Genomic DNA, 13119 nt, shown 5'->3' on the forward strand with positions numbered 1-13119 from the left:
GTTTTGAGACTGATTTACTAAACAAAAACTGATTGTGTAAGAATAATAATCTTGTTTTCAGAATGTGTAAGATTATTTATCTTGTTAGTATGAAAATTTGACTCAAATTAAGTCAAAAATTTCTGCCAATGGAGTAAGAAAATTTTACTTGGTAAGATTCTTGAAATAAGACAAAACTGAGTCAAATCAAGTATTTCAAGAATCTTACAAAGTAAAATTTTCTTATTCCATTGGCAAAAAATTTTGACTTAATTTGAGTCAAATTTTCAGACTAACAAGACAAATAATCTTACACATTATGAAAACAAGATTATTATTCTTACACAATCAGTTCTTGTTTAGTAAAAGTCTCAAAACAAGATCAAAAAGACTTTTTGGCTGATATAAGATTTTAAAACTTGGTTAGGTGGACATTTTTTGCAGTGTGGGTTGCAGTTGGCGTCGACCATATTTGTCGGCCACTTAGGTCACTGCCCTGCGCCGTTGGCTGTCCCAATTCATGGGCACCTATTCATGCAGCTGACAAAATCCCCAAAATGTTGGCTGCCTCTGAGTATCCTACGCAGCTGACGGCCGACCCCTAAACGGGGTCACGCAAACAAACGTCTTCTGTAGACTAGACCATCACATTTCACAGCTGACATGAGCGGCCTATGGCCCAAGTCAGCTGCAGCCAACGTCAGCCAACCCAGGAATTCAGACACAGCCATAGTCTCTCCAGCGTGTCCTGGGTCTTCTCCGAGGTCTCCTATCAGTTCGACATGTCTGAAGCACCTCCCTAGGGAGGCGACCTTACCAGATGAACCACCTCAACTGGCTGAGGAGCAGAGGCTCTACTCTGAGTCTCTCCTGGAGAGCTGAACTTCTCACACTATCTACTCCTATTTCGACCACCTGTATCCTGGATCTTGTTCTTTYGATCACYACCCCAAGTTCGTGGCCATAGGTTAGGGTAGGAGCGTAGACAATCGGTAAACAGAGTTTCTCCTTACAGCTCAGCTCCCTCTTCACCACAACAGGTYGGTACAGAGTCCACAATACAGCGGAAGCTGCACAGATCCRTCTAAAACTCACGCTCTGTTCTTCCCTCACTCGTGAACTCCCCAAGATACTTAAATTCCTCCACTTGAGGCAGAACCTCACCCACAACCTGGAGAGAGCAGTCCACCCTGAGGATCATGGACTCAGTTTTGGAGGTGTTGATCCTCATCATGCTGGCTTTAAATGGCCAAGTCTTTTTGTGTTTTTGGCTTTTCCATCTGAAGTGAAAAAAAAACCTGCCTGCACCAACCAACTAAAACATATGAGAAATGGTAAACTATAAAAGGACTACACATATTTAGTCCTTTTCTAGTCTATATGATGGCTAAACTAATTTTTACAAAAGTCAGACCACAGCTAATCAACCTTAGCAAACACAAAAATGACAGTTTTACACATACTGAGCTAAAATTTGATAGATGAAGTAAAATATACCGATTTCTTTGCATTTTCTGTAAAAACACAGCTTTGACTTGATCTGACTTCTGAAACAAAGAAACTGTGGTATTTCATTGATTTATTACGAAAGTCAAATTTGGTTACTTTTTATTATCAGCTAATGATTCAATACCTTTTTGTATTTTATCCATTTATATCAATCATTTTGTGCTCCATTGTAAAGAACCCACTAATGTGTATAATTTATTCTGTCATAAAAAACTAAGTAAAATGTCACCAAAATGAGCCAAATTCTGACTTGCAGCATGACACTTTAATCCTTTCATATTTACAAGACTTGAGAAACCCCGCCTAAATGCTTCAACATAAAAACCAGTCGTCAAATCCTTAAATCATGAGAATTATTGTGGAGAAAAATGCTTTCCAATAACTGAAGTGACTCGAGGCCAAAACTAGTAAAACAGGCCCAAAGGTAGAAAATCATCATTTAGTCTTCAGATGGAAAAAAAACAAAAAGCGCCTCTCATTGCTAAGCAATTAACTTCCTGCTATTTTACTCGATCCAAAGTCTAAATATGGCCTGAGAATTAAATATAAACAGTTTCAGGTTATGTGGTGAAAGTTGCCATGGATCACGTCTCATGAGATCACAGTGTGTGGTAGAAAACACGCAGATGAATTAATTTAAGTGGGCAGAGGGTGCAGCCTGCCAAAGCCTGTGTGTGAGATACAGTGGTTTAGCTTTTTGTACAAGCTAGTTTGAAGCTAAAGTTTCAGTTCGGATTAAGTGAGCGGCCAAAAAAAGAGGGCGAATGATGGAGGTGAGGGGTGAGGTGTGTGTTTGTGTGTGAGATGAAGAGTTGTTGCTGAGGACGATTTTTTTTTTTTACTGCGGCCATTAAAGATCCATTATCGTGATGGATCAGTATCTGCCTTACTGAGGGCCTGGAGACACACACAGACACACACACACACAGGTTATCAGTTTGACAATAAGGATGAGGGTGTGAGGTGTGCGTGCTGACCTCCTGACACACATTACAGGGCTTGAACCTTTTTGCAGAGGAATGTTTCATAAAGAAACCATAACTCAGGAAGTTAAAACAACAAATAAAATCAAAAGTCCATTTGCACGTTTAAAACTCCTCGTGTTTTGAGCGATTTTGGAGGAAAAAAAAGAGACTTTGCCGTGTTTTAGTTTGAGGCTCACGGCTCCGTGAGGCCCACAGACGGACTTTCACATAAAACAGCCCAGAGTTCTGCACAAACACTGCGGCGGCGGCTCGGACTGTTTTCAGAATCTCGTAGGTTGTTTGTTTTACTTGAAACCCAGAAGAGATATTTTGAGAAAAGTCTTGCGAAGAACTTTGAGCGGCAAAAAAGAGCAAAAGAGACGGGGGATAATGCCAATGTGAACTAAATAAAGAGTTTTACTTTCATGAAATAATAAATAAAATCATGTCATGTAACACTGTTGAGCATGAATTTAAACATTTATTCTATAATTTAAACCCCAAGCTGTTTTATTCCACCTACATGCTTCATTTTACACAAAAAATAAATTAAAAAGGCATTTCTGCTTAAGGTGATGAAAAGATGTTTATATGGCTGCTTTGCTGTTTTCCTATAATTTGATATGAACTGAAAGTTACCAGATTTAAGAAAAAAGGGAAAAACAAYTGAAATTTTTAAAACTTTTTCATAAAACCTATAGAAGAAAACTAGTTGCTCAATATTTTATTAATTTCTACCAAATTCTACTTCACAAAGATGCCCCAGCCTCTTTAACAACCCTTAGTAGTGCTGCAAAAACATTATATTTTAGCAGACGTGCATTGGGTTAAAACATTTTTTAAGTTGGCTGCCGGTTCTGAACCAAGCCCAGAGGTAATGTCGCAGTTTTAAGCAACGCCGCTAATAACACGAGCTAACGAGCTGCAGAGGGAATAAAGGACGATGACTTCTGGCTGCCAGAGGACTGAAAATCACCGCTCTGCATCGTCTCTGAAGAAAAACCTCCGCAGGACGTTCAGCAGCGATTGGTCATTTTATTTTAATTTGATATGAAATTAGATTGAGGCGTATTCACTTTTAAAAGCTCAAACTACAAGATTKTACTCAGCGAGTGTTTAGCATGTATCTACAGAGAACAGAACTTTTAAAGCGGACCAACGAGAGCTGAAACCTTAAATTGGTCCTGGAGGAGCAGCTGCGAATGAAAACATGGAACTAATTTATGGTCTTTAATATGTTTTTCCTCTTTGTTACTTGAATTTAATTAATGCTTTAAATATTAGAAGACAGGATAGAGAAATTGACCGGTGACTAATAAAAAACGTTTAATTACAAATATTTTGCTAATATGATGTGACTAAGTTTGCTTATCTTTTATCTCCAAATCTTTTCATAAGGGAAGGAAAGAAGGAACTTGTTTTTTTATTTTATTGTTTATTTWAAAAAAATGACATGTTTCTGTGTAAAATATAAAATTCAATCTAAGGTAAAGTGATGGAAATGTTAATGTCTTGTTGCAACATCTCTAAGTAACTAATTAAAACGTGTTAGAGAAAAAGTTAAAGCTTTACGACCATCGTCAAGTGACTGTTCCACTAGGACCGCTAAAAGGTGCTTGAACTTGTTGAGGAAAATGTCTGGAGCAATAATTTGTAATAAAAATGTGAGAAGCTGGGCCTCGACAGTGGCTGCTGTGAAGAGCTCAGCGATAAAAAGCGAAGAAGAAAGAAAAAAAATGTGGAAAGCAGTTTCTTCGGACTCAAATAGGAATCTGGCCTTCACCTGTCGCCATCAACAGCTTGTATCCTCATTACCGACAGAGGAAACAAAGAGGGGAATGTAAAGGTGCGGGGGTGGAGCAACAAGCAGACTGATCAGAGGTCATCGACGATAGAAGAGTCAAATAAAAAAAAGGCGAAATAAAGAAGCCTTGATAGATTTATAAAGATGGAGGGAAGGATGCAGACAATCAGACTGGAAAAGTTCAAGGGTAAAACGAGTGAAAAAAAAAACATATGTAAAAAGGAGGCTGCCTGGTAAATCCATTAAGCCTGGACTCAATAACTCTGCAGAAACCAGCAGTTTGTCTGTAATGACCATTGAAGGCCAAACTGTGTGTAGAACATGCAGAAAGAGTTGTGTACTTGCTTTTCATGTTAACAAAACGTACATTTCTGAACGTTAGCGCAAATGTTTGATTAAAGTTTTGGATAATGTAGGAAATAATGTGAGTTTCGGTAATTTTCTTAATGAAATAATAAAAAAAAGACGAAATGTGTGTGCGTGGGGGATAAACGCAATGGTCTCTGAGAAAAAAATAAAACAGGAATCAGGAAGCAGAGCTGCTTAATGAAAGCCCAGAGAGACCACAACGTCCGACAAATGGATGAGTCTGAACAAACCCCAAACCTCACAACTACCTCCCTCTTGGTTTCGTCTTCACGTCAGTCTACAATTTATTTTTCACTTCTCAATAAAATAAAATAAAATAAAATAAAATAAAATAAAATAAAATAAATTAAAATAAAAAGTCATATATGTTGCAGCGATAATTTGGTTTTAACATTTATTAAAGATCGGACATTCGGATGAAAACAAGTCCTGTAGTTTCAGGACTAAAAGAATTAAGTTTTTTTGTTCTGAACAATTTTATATTCTTGTTACTGAACATAATAACAACCTGATTCACACGTATGAATCAGGTTGATTCATTAACCTGTTGATGTAATAAAATAAACGTTCAATTTGTGTCTAAGCTATATTTACGCTTTTAAAATAAATTTAAAACTTTAAAACTTGCCATATTTTTAATTCCCTAGTTTTACAATGTTGGAGATTTCCTCCTCTTATATTTGTCCAGAAAAGTTGGAAAAAACATTTTTTTAAATTGAAATKTTGACATAAAATACTAATAATTATAAAAATCTCCCAAACAAATAAAAAACTCAAGAATCAACCTAGTAATTACCCTAAAACAAACAAAAAACACAAGAGAGCAAACCTGTAATGATCATGTGAAACCATAAACTCACCAGGCCCCCTGGTGGTCATTTTAGTAAATACATAATTAAAATAATTATTGGCTTCATTTCTCAGACTCTACCTCCCTCCAGCTTTAAAACATGCTACTGTATATGGTTTTTAAAAATATCACTGCAAAGTTGCTCCTTCAGTGCCCATTTATTCAGTATTCAACTTATGTCATCATACAACCTTCATAAAAAGCACATCCAGTAAATAAACAAAACAAACAAAAAAATAAATAAATAAATAAACAAATAAATAAATAAAACACCTTAATCTAAACTGCCAATTTTTTTAATCGTAACGGATGTTTAAGTTTCACTTGTACAGACACTTATGCACACAACTGGACTTCCACTCCCATTGTTCCTGTGTATTTACAGTCCACATTATCAGACATGAWGTTTAAGTYCCAGCTCTGCCCTGTCCTGTTTTTRYRGGTCCTGTCRATCAAAACTCACCCAACSGGTGACCTCGAGTCGTTCTCTCTCTCTTTCACATACACACACACACACCAWCAGGCACAAGTTGTTCCTGCCAGTCGAGGAACGGGGGCATTGTTTGACCACATCAGGGCGTACAAGTGGAAAACGATGATACGGTGCATGTGAAACCTACCTTATTTTTTTCTAAAACAAAACAATTTGTTTTATTTTTGGGGTGCATGTTGATCTTTCCAGTAGACGTTTGGATTGTCGAAGAAGTCGCCATAAAAGCTCCAAACCCAAGCCATTTTACAGATACTGAGCTAAGACTGATTGTGGTAGGAGCTCTGACTCATCCCTATCACATACTCTAACAGACTGGCATGCAACACTGTSGGTCCTTCAAAGAATGATAGTTTTTTTTAAGTTTCTACAGTTTGATTTGGCCCAGAAAGCCTGGCAGTCACTTACTGAAAGCTGGTTAAGTTTAAGCTGATAGAGAGTCAAACGTCTCATACTGGATGTAACGTCCAGCTCAGCCAGTAACACTTCATACGTTTTTTTTTTTATTGAACCAAACACCATGGATTGAAACAGACTAACAGTAACACATGTTTGTGTAGGCAAACACAGATTAATAGCTCCTCTAATAACTCAGCTGCAGAGAAACAGAAAGTCATGCCTTTAGACAAATAAAATTCATTCTTGACCAGCGTATTTCTGTCTCTGTTGTTAAATAAATATTGCCATAACAACATGTTTTTTCTTTCTTTTACGTTTTACTTCAGGGCAATAAATGAACAATGGGAGACTTCCTGAGAGGAATAACTCAACGCCAGCTCTCATCAGTTGTCATTCGACGATAAAGATTCTTCTGACAATGAGACAGAAAACAGCCCTTTGACTGCAAAAACAGTCTCACAACCATGATTAGATTCTTTATTCAGTTCTGTCTCAACAAACCAAGATGAGCAAATCTAACAAAAGTCGCTAATTCTATAGCAGCTGTGCTTCAACAAAATCCACAATACTTTTTGATTTTAACATCAGGTTTCTAGCAGCGACGCCCCCTCCAGCAGTGGTACCCTTGGCAATCGCCTAGATTGCCTATGGTCTGAGGCGACCCCAGGAGGTGCACAGGGTTCAAATGTAGCCGGAAAGAGGCGAAACTCACTGTGTAAAGTCTCCATTTTGCTATGTTTTTGCAGGCTACCTTGCTGTGGCCCTGTTGTACTGGGAAATAGGAATTTCCCACTTACAAGTCAGAAATTTAAACTGGAACGCCTCTCCAGTGGAAAATCCCTATAGGAAAGTGGGAGAACTCGATGTTTTTTTGAGGGCAACCATAATGCTCAAGTAACCCTTTGACTTTAAGTAAATTTTCTCATTGGTGTATTGGTCAAAAAAATGTAGGTTGATTTATTTTAAATGGTGGAAAAACTTGTTTTGTGTGGAAAACCAATGACTGTAGTGCTTCTGTTAAGCTAAGACACTATCTCCTCACGTCTTGACCATGTTTTATATTGTACCAAATATTTAACAAAGCCTGTTCTAAAAATCTAAAAACCTTGAAGAATATAGTTACAGGATAATACTATCAAACCATCTTTTAAGGTAAAGGTGCTTGTTGAGGCTCRAGGGATTTTAAGATGTGCAGTTTTCTGTTTCAGACTTTGCATCAGCCTGTTTTACATGCTATTTTAGGACAATCCTAATGACTTTACAGAGTGCCAGGCATTTCATCAGAGCCAGAGAGGCTTGTAAAAYACACACACACACTCACCACAAAACAGAGGAGAAGCTGGCACACTGAGCCATGGTGGTCTGGATGGAGGCTGAGTGTATTAACAGGGTCAGTCAGGGCGATGGCGACGCTTGATGAAGGAAAATGAGAAACACGGGCCTGAATGAAAGACTTTGTGTCTTTGCGATTGTGTGTAGGCGGGTCTTTAAAACACACACACACAAACGGCGCCAAGTGGCATTGCCTGGTTCCGGGTGGGTTTGGACAGAGAAAGAAGCAGAAGCAGAATAATTCAAATTGTGATGTTGTTAGGGGAAACATCCCACCTAAAAAACATGGTCGGTGAAAAACCTCAGCAGCTCAAACACCAGTTCAGACGTGGAGCAAAGTGAGATGTTATGATTAAAATATAAMGTTGAGGGAGACCCTTTAAAAGGAAAAATACACACAAAAAATATGTGTTTTTTTGGGGGGGAACCGTAAAAAAAAGGCCCAGCTGAGAGATTAAATGACCAAAAAGGAAAATAAGTGATGAAGATGACAAAAAAACACGAGGAAAGTWAAGCAGACTTTACTTAAAAACCAAAGCTCTTTCAGCTGATCCAATCTACCACTGGTTAATACTACATTACTATAGATGCTTTTGAACCACAGGGACTTTTTATTTTTATAGCTCTTGTAACTGTTGGAGCCAATTTCTCTTTTTGTGTATGCAGCAGGAACAGAAGGAGACTGAGGTTCATAAAGCTGATTTCATAGGGTCTTCTTTCCCACCATGAGGGAAAACCATCTATGCAGCTACACGTTGGGCCAGACGATGTAAGAGAGCAGCAACAGGTTGAGTCAATCAGAGATGTGAGCCCGATTATTCAGATTTGTTTTATTAAACTTGAAAGCCAGTTGTTTCTGATGAGACCTCCTTCTTGGTAAAACCTTCAATGAGATTAGTTCAAATCATAAGTTGACCTATTTAGTCCACAACAAAAACAAAAAAATACTGCTCAAGGTTAGGAGGAGTCAATGGGTGAGGTGAGGAACAGCTCAGACCACAAAGAGATACAAGACAGACATGTAGGGTTGATTTAGAAACAATATTTAACCCTACATGTGCATTTCTGGATTTAAGAGTCAAAGATCCACTCTGTTCAGTTTTCTCTGTTTTCTATGATGTTTTCTAAACTATCACGTCACCAAATTTAGTGATTTACCAACTACAATTTGGTGGTCTTCACCCTGCTCTGGCTCTGATCAGACTCTGGCTCCAACATGTAAGGCTGGAAAGACAAGTCTAGTTGTTGACGTCTTTTAATCAATTTGTAAATAAAAAGTTTCTGCACAGCTATATACAGCGGGTAAAATAAGTATTGAACACGCCAACATTTTTCTCAGTAAATATATTACTAGAGGTGCTAATGACATGAAATTTTCATCAGATGTCGGTAACAACCCAAGTGATCCATACATACAAAGAAATCAAACCATAAATGTCCAGAAATGAAGTTATTTGTAATAATGTGGAATGGCACAGGGAAAAAGTATTGAACACATGAAGAAAGGGAGGTGTAAAAAGGCATGGAAAGACAAGACACCAGCTGAACTCTCTCAGTAATTAGAAAGCAAGYCTGCCCCTTGTCAGTGCAAGTTAATATCAGCTGGTTCAGTCCCAAATGATGGCCAGGTATCACACAAGAACCATCTGATGATGGGTAAAAGTAAAGAGCTCTCTCAAGACCTTCACAACCTTATTGTTGCAAAGCATAATGATGGCATCGGTTACAGAAGAATGTCTAAACTTCTGAAGGTTCCAGTGAGCACTGTTGTGGCCATAATTCAGAAGTGGAAAGAATATTATTTCACCATAAACTGACCACGACCAGGTGCTCCTCACAAGATTTCTGACAGAGGAGTGAAAAGAATTATCAGAAGAGTTGTCCAAGAGCCAAGGACCACTTGTRGAGAGCTTCAGAAAGACCTGGAATTAGCAGGTACGATTGTTTCAAAGAAAACAATAAGTAATGCACTGAACCACCATGGCCTGTATGCACGCTCACCACGCAAGACTCCACTGCTGAAGAAACAGCATGTTGAAGCTCCTTTAAAGTTTGCTGCACAACGTTTAAACAAGCCTGTGTAATACTGGGAGAATATAGTCTGGTCAGATGAGACCAACAYTGAACTGTTTGGATGCCAGAATACACATCATGTTTGGAGGTCAAATGGCACTGCACATCAGCCCAAAAACACCATACCAACAGTGAAGTTTGGAGGTGGGAACATCATGGTGTGGGGCTGTTTTTCAGCATATGGTACTGGCAAACTTCAAATAATTGAAGGAAGGATGAGTGGAAAAATGTACAGAGACATTCTTGATAAAAATCTGCTTCCATCTACCAGGATGAAGAAGATGAAACGTGGCTGGACATTTCAGCAAGACAATGAGCCCAAACACAATGTCAAGGAAACTCTCAGTTGGTTTCAGAGAAAGAAACTAAAGCTGCTGGAATGGCCCAGCCAATCACCTGACCTGAATCCAACAGAAAATCTATGGAAAGAACTAAAGATCAGAGTTCATAGAAGAGGTCCACGAAACCTTCAAGATTTGAAGACTGTTTGTGGAAGAATGGGCCAAAATCACACCTGAGCAATGCATGCCACTAGTTTCTCCATACAGGAGGCGTCTTGAAGCTGTCATTGACAACAAAGGCTTTTGTACAAAGTATTAGATAAATTTCAGTAAGTGTGTTCAATACTTCTTCCCTGTGCCATTCCACATTATTACAAATAACTTCATTTCTGGACATTTATGGTTTGATTTCTTTGTATGTATGGATCACTTGGGTTGTTACCAACATCTGGTGAAAATTTCATGTCATTAGCACCTCTAGTAAAATATTTACTGAGAAAAATGTTGACGTGTTCAATACTTATTTTACCTGCTGTAGTCATAATCCCCTCTATGAACCCCTCTGGAAGCTGGAGGGGGGTGGGGCCTGAAATGACTCATTTGGATTTAAAGAGACAGCCTCAAAAYGAGTTGCCCTGAGACAACCTCAGAAAAGGGGGTGAAAGAGGGGCTTCTGGAGTTACACTAAGGAGGAATTCAGAACAAAGTATTGCAGGATTTATATGTGAAAAAAAGGATTTAAAAGCATGACACGTCTACTTTAAGACAAAAAACAAATATAAAAGCACTAATTTTAATGGGTGATTCGAAACGTATTCAAAACTTTGACCATGTTTTCGTCAATCAAATGAGCTAGAAAATGTTTTTATGTGTAAAGCTGACTTAGGACATGTTTCCACATTGACAAAATGCAAATTTTAGAACTTAAGCGCAAGGACTTGAATAATACTTTGGGTAATACAGCAGGAAATATGTGAGTTACAGTAATTTTCGCAAAAATAAGATTAAATTTCTATGAGGTATGACTATAGTGATTTTTGTGTCATTATTTAGAGAAAAACAACACTAGGAAGCAGTAAAAATTTAATTGTACTTATCTGACTGAGGGTTTGGCAAAATAAGCAACAAAGTTTAAACRTGTGTTCAAATTCTTAGTTGTAATAAATCGGTTTATTTTCTGATTTTAGGTTTTAAATGGCCTTCCTTCCATTGCATGCTTAATTTTTTTAACACCAGCTTTCATATTATAGATTCTGGTGTTTTCATCAGGTGTGAATGTCCTGGTAATTTACAACTAAAACAGAAGAAAACAACTCTAACACAAACAGTAAAATCCTTCTATAATCCAATATTTTTTAAATTTTTTAGCACTGAAATAAATTTAATTAGTATAAAAACATGAAAACAAATCTAATTCTAAAAAAAAAAATCCCAGTCGGAGTGATTTGTTGAGCTGTTTTTCCATCTCAAATGTAAACTTCACTTGCATGTAATCCTTTAACAAAAAATAAAACAGGAATTAAATCCTGCAACTTGAATTCAGACAGTTATGCCCATTTAATCAGTTTTAATAGAGCATGTTTTTCTTTTGAAAACTAGCCTCTAAACCACAGAAGAAAGTGGATTTTTTTTTCTTGAAGAAAACGGACCGATGATGAAAAATACGAGTCATGATTTTCTGCTCGAAGAAGCCACGCAGATCATTTAATGTGCGCCGTGATTAAATGACAGCTTAATTTTCTGTTTTCGACATTCATTTCGAGTGGCACGTCACGCAACGCCGTATCTGAGGCATTCGTGCTAAACAGATATTTCTCCGCATTAAGACGTTACAGTAAGGCTGGAGGAAACTAGTACCCAAACCACACACTCTGTCACAGAGCTGCGAGAGTGTCTACGGTTTCAGTCTTCAATGCATACCACATGTAGAGACGTGTTTTGCTTGATATGTTTTCAATATGGAGAAAAGAGACGGAGGAAGCCTTGGACAGGCCCAATTTTTAAAATTGAATAATACGCTGTTTATATTAGGAGACTGAAAACACAAGTGGTTACTAAGATAAAGCAGCAACATATAGGCATTCCCTAAGCCCCAACTTGTCTTTCTACATTTTCATTTCCCTTCTCCTCGCTCTCTAACACAACAATGGCTTTGACAATAAAATAAAAACACTTGTGCCGTCTTATTGCTGTGTTCAGCTTGAGGCGAGGTTCGCTCCCMGTGCTTTAAAATAAAATAAAATGTCTGCAGACAGGCGTTTGTCGACAGGTGACCTGCTGGAGTAAATCTTTTCAATAATGTCACAGACAGCGTCGAGAACCTGCCAGGCCCTGAACTCCTACACACAATTAAAGAGACACACATTTATCAACACACACACACACATTGAGACTAGTTTTAAAAACGGGATAACAAAATGTCCTAAATACCTGTTCCTGCGTCATGCTTTGCAGCTCTGTATTCCAGGAGGCGGAGTCAGAGCGGTGATAGGCAGGGGGCGGGGCAAAGTCCTGAAGTATGATTGGGTCTCGCTCCTGACACAGTGACGTCAGGTGACTTATGTACAGCTTCAGTTTATTGCGATTCTGATTGAGATCCAGGAGAGGAGAAAGAATCTGCGGGACGAAAAATAAATGAATAAAAATTTGACTGAAAAGACAAAACAAACAAAATAAAACATGCCGTATTTTATTTTTTATGGAATGTAGGGTGATAAAAGTCGGCAAAACAGATGGACATGCAATGAATAATGGAAACAGAAAAGGGACAATTTTAATCAACTTTAAGAATACATAATTAAAGAATAATAAATATTTTTTCCATGATTATGTGTCATTACTGATCTATGTGTAATGTTAATACTTTATTTTATTGTTGTAATGTCATTTGTCTGAATGTGTTTGTGTTTTGCTTGATATTGTATTTGTGAGCTTGTGTTTTGTTTTCCTGCCTCAGAACTACAGATGTAAATTAGCAACTATGCTACAATCTGTCTTATTTACACACTTTACACAAGTAAAAGATTGCTCATTAATGTGCATTGTCCTGATTAAATAAATTAATTAAT

The 13119-nt window shown here is 37.8% G+C and overlaps 1 protein-coding gene across 10 annotated transcripts in view; it reads right to left on the reverse strand.

Annotated features, from left to right (window-relative positions):
- LOC106521789 (ELKS/Rab6-interacting/CAST family member 1) overlaps nt 1–13119 on the reverse strand; it is a gene marked incomplete in the record, with an annotated part of 136158 nt that overhangs the window by 7781 nt on the left and 115258 nt on the right. For 7 of the 10 annotated variants that reach the window (XM_014014514.1, XM_014014510.1, XM_014014517.1 and 4 more), the window contains 1 exon segment: nt 12482–12667. In XM_014014514.1, coding sequence (XP_013869968.1) covers nt 12482–12667 — 186 coding nt within the window. 10 annotated transcript variants of the gene reach the window in all.

Source organism: Austrofundulus limnaeus, unplaced genomic scaffold (genome assembly GCF_001266775.1).
Source record: "Austrofundulus limnaeus strain Quisiro unplaced genomic scaffold, Austrofundulus_limnaeus-1.0 Scaffold115, whole genome shotgun sequence".
Classification (NCBI taxonomy): Eukaryota; Metazoa; Chordata; class Actinopteri; order Cyprinodontiformes; family Rivulidae; genus Austrofundulus; species Austrofundulus limnaeus.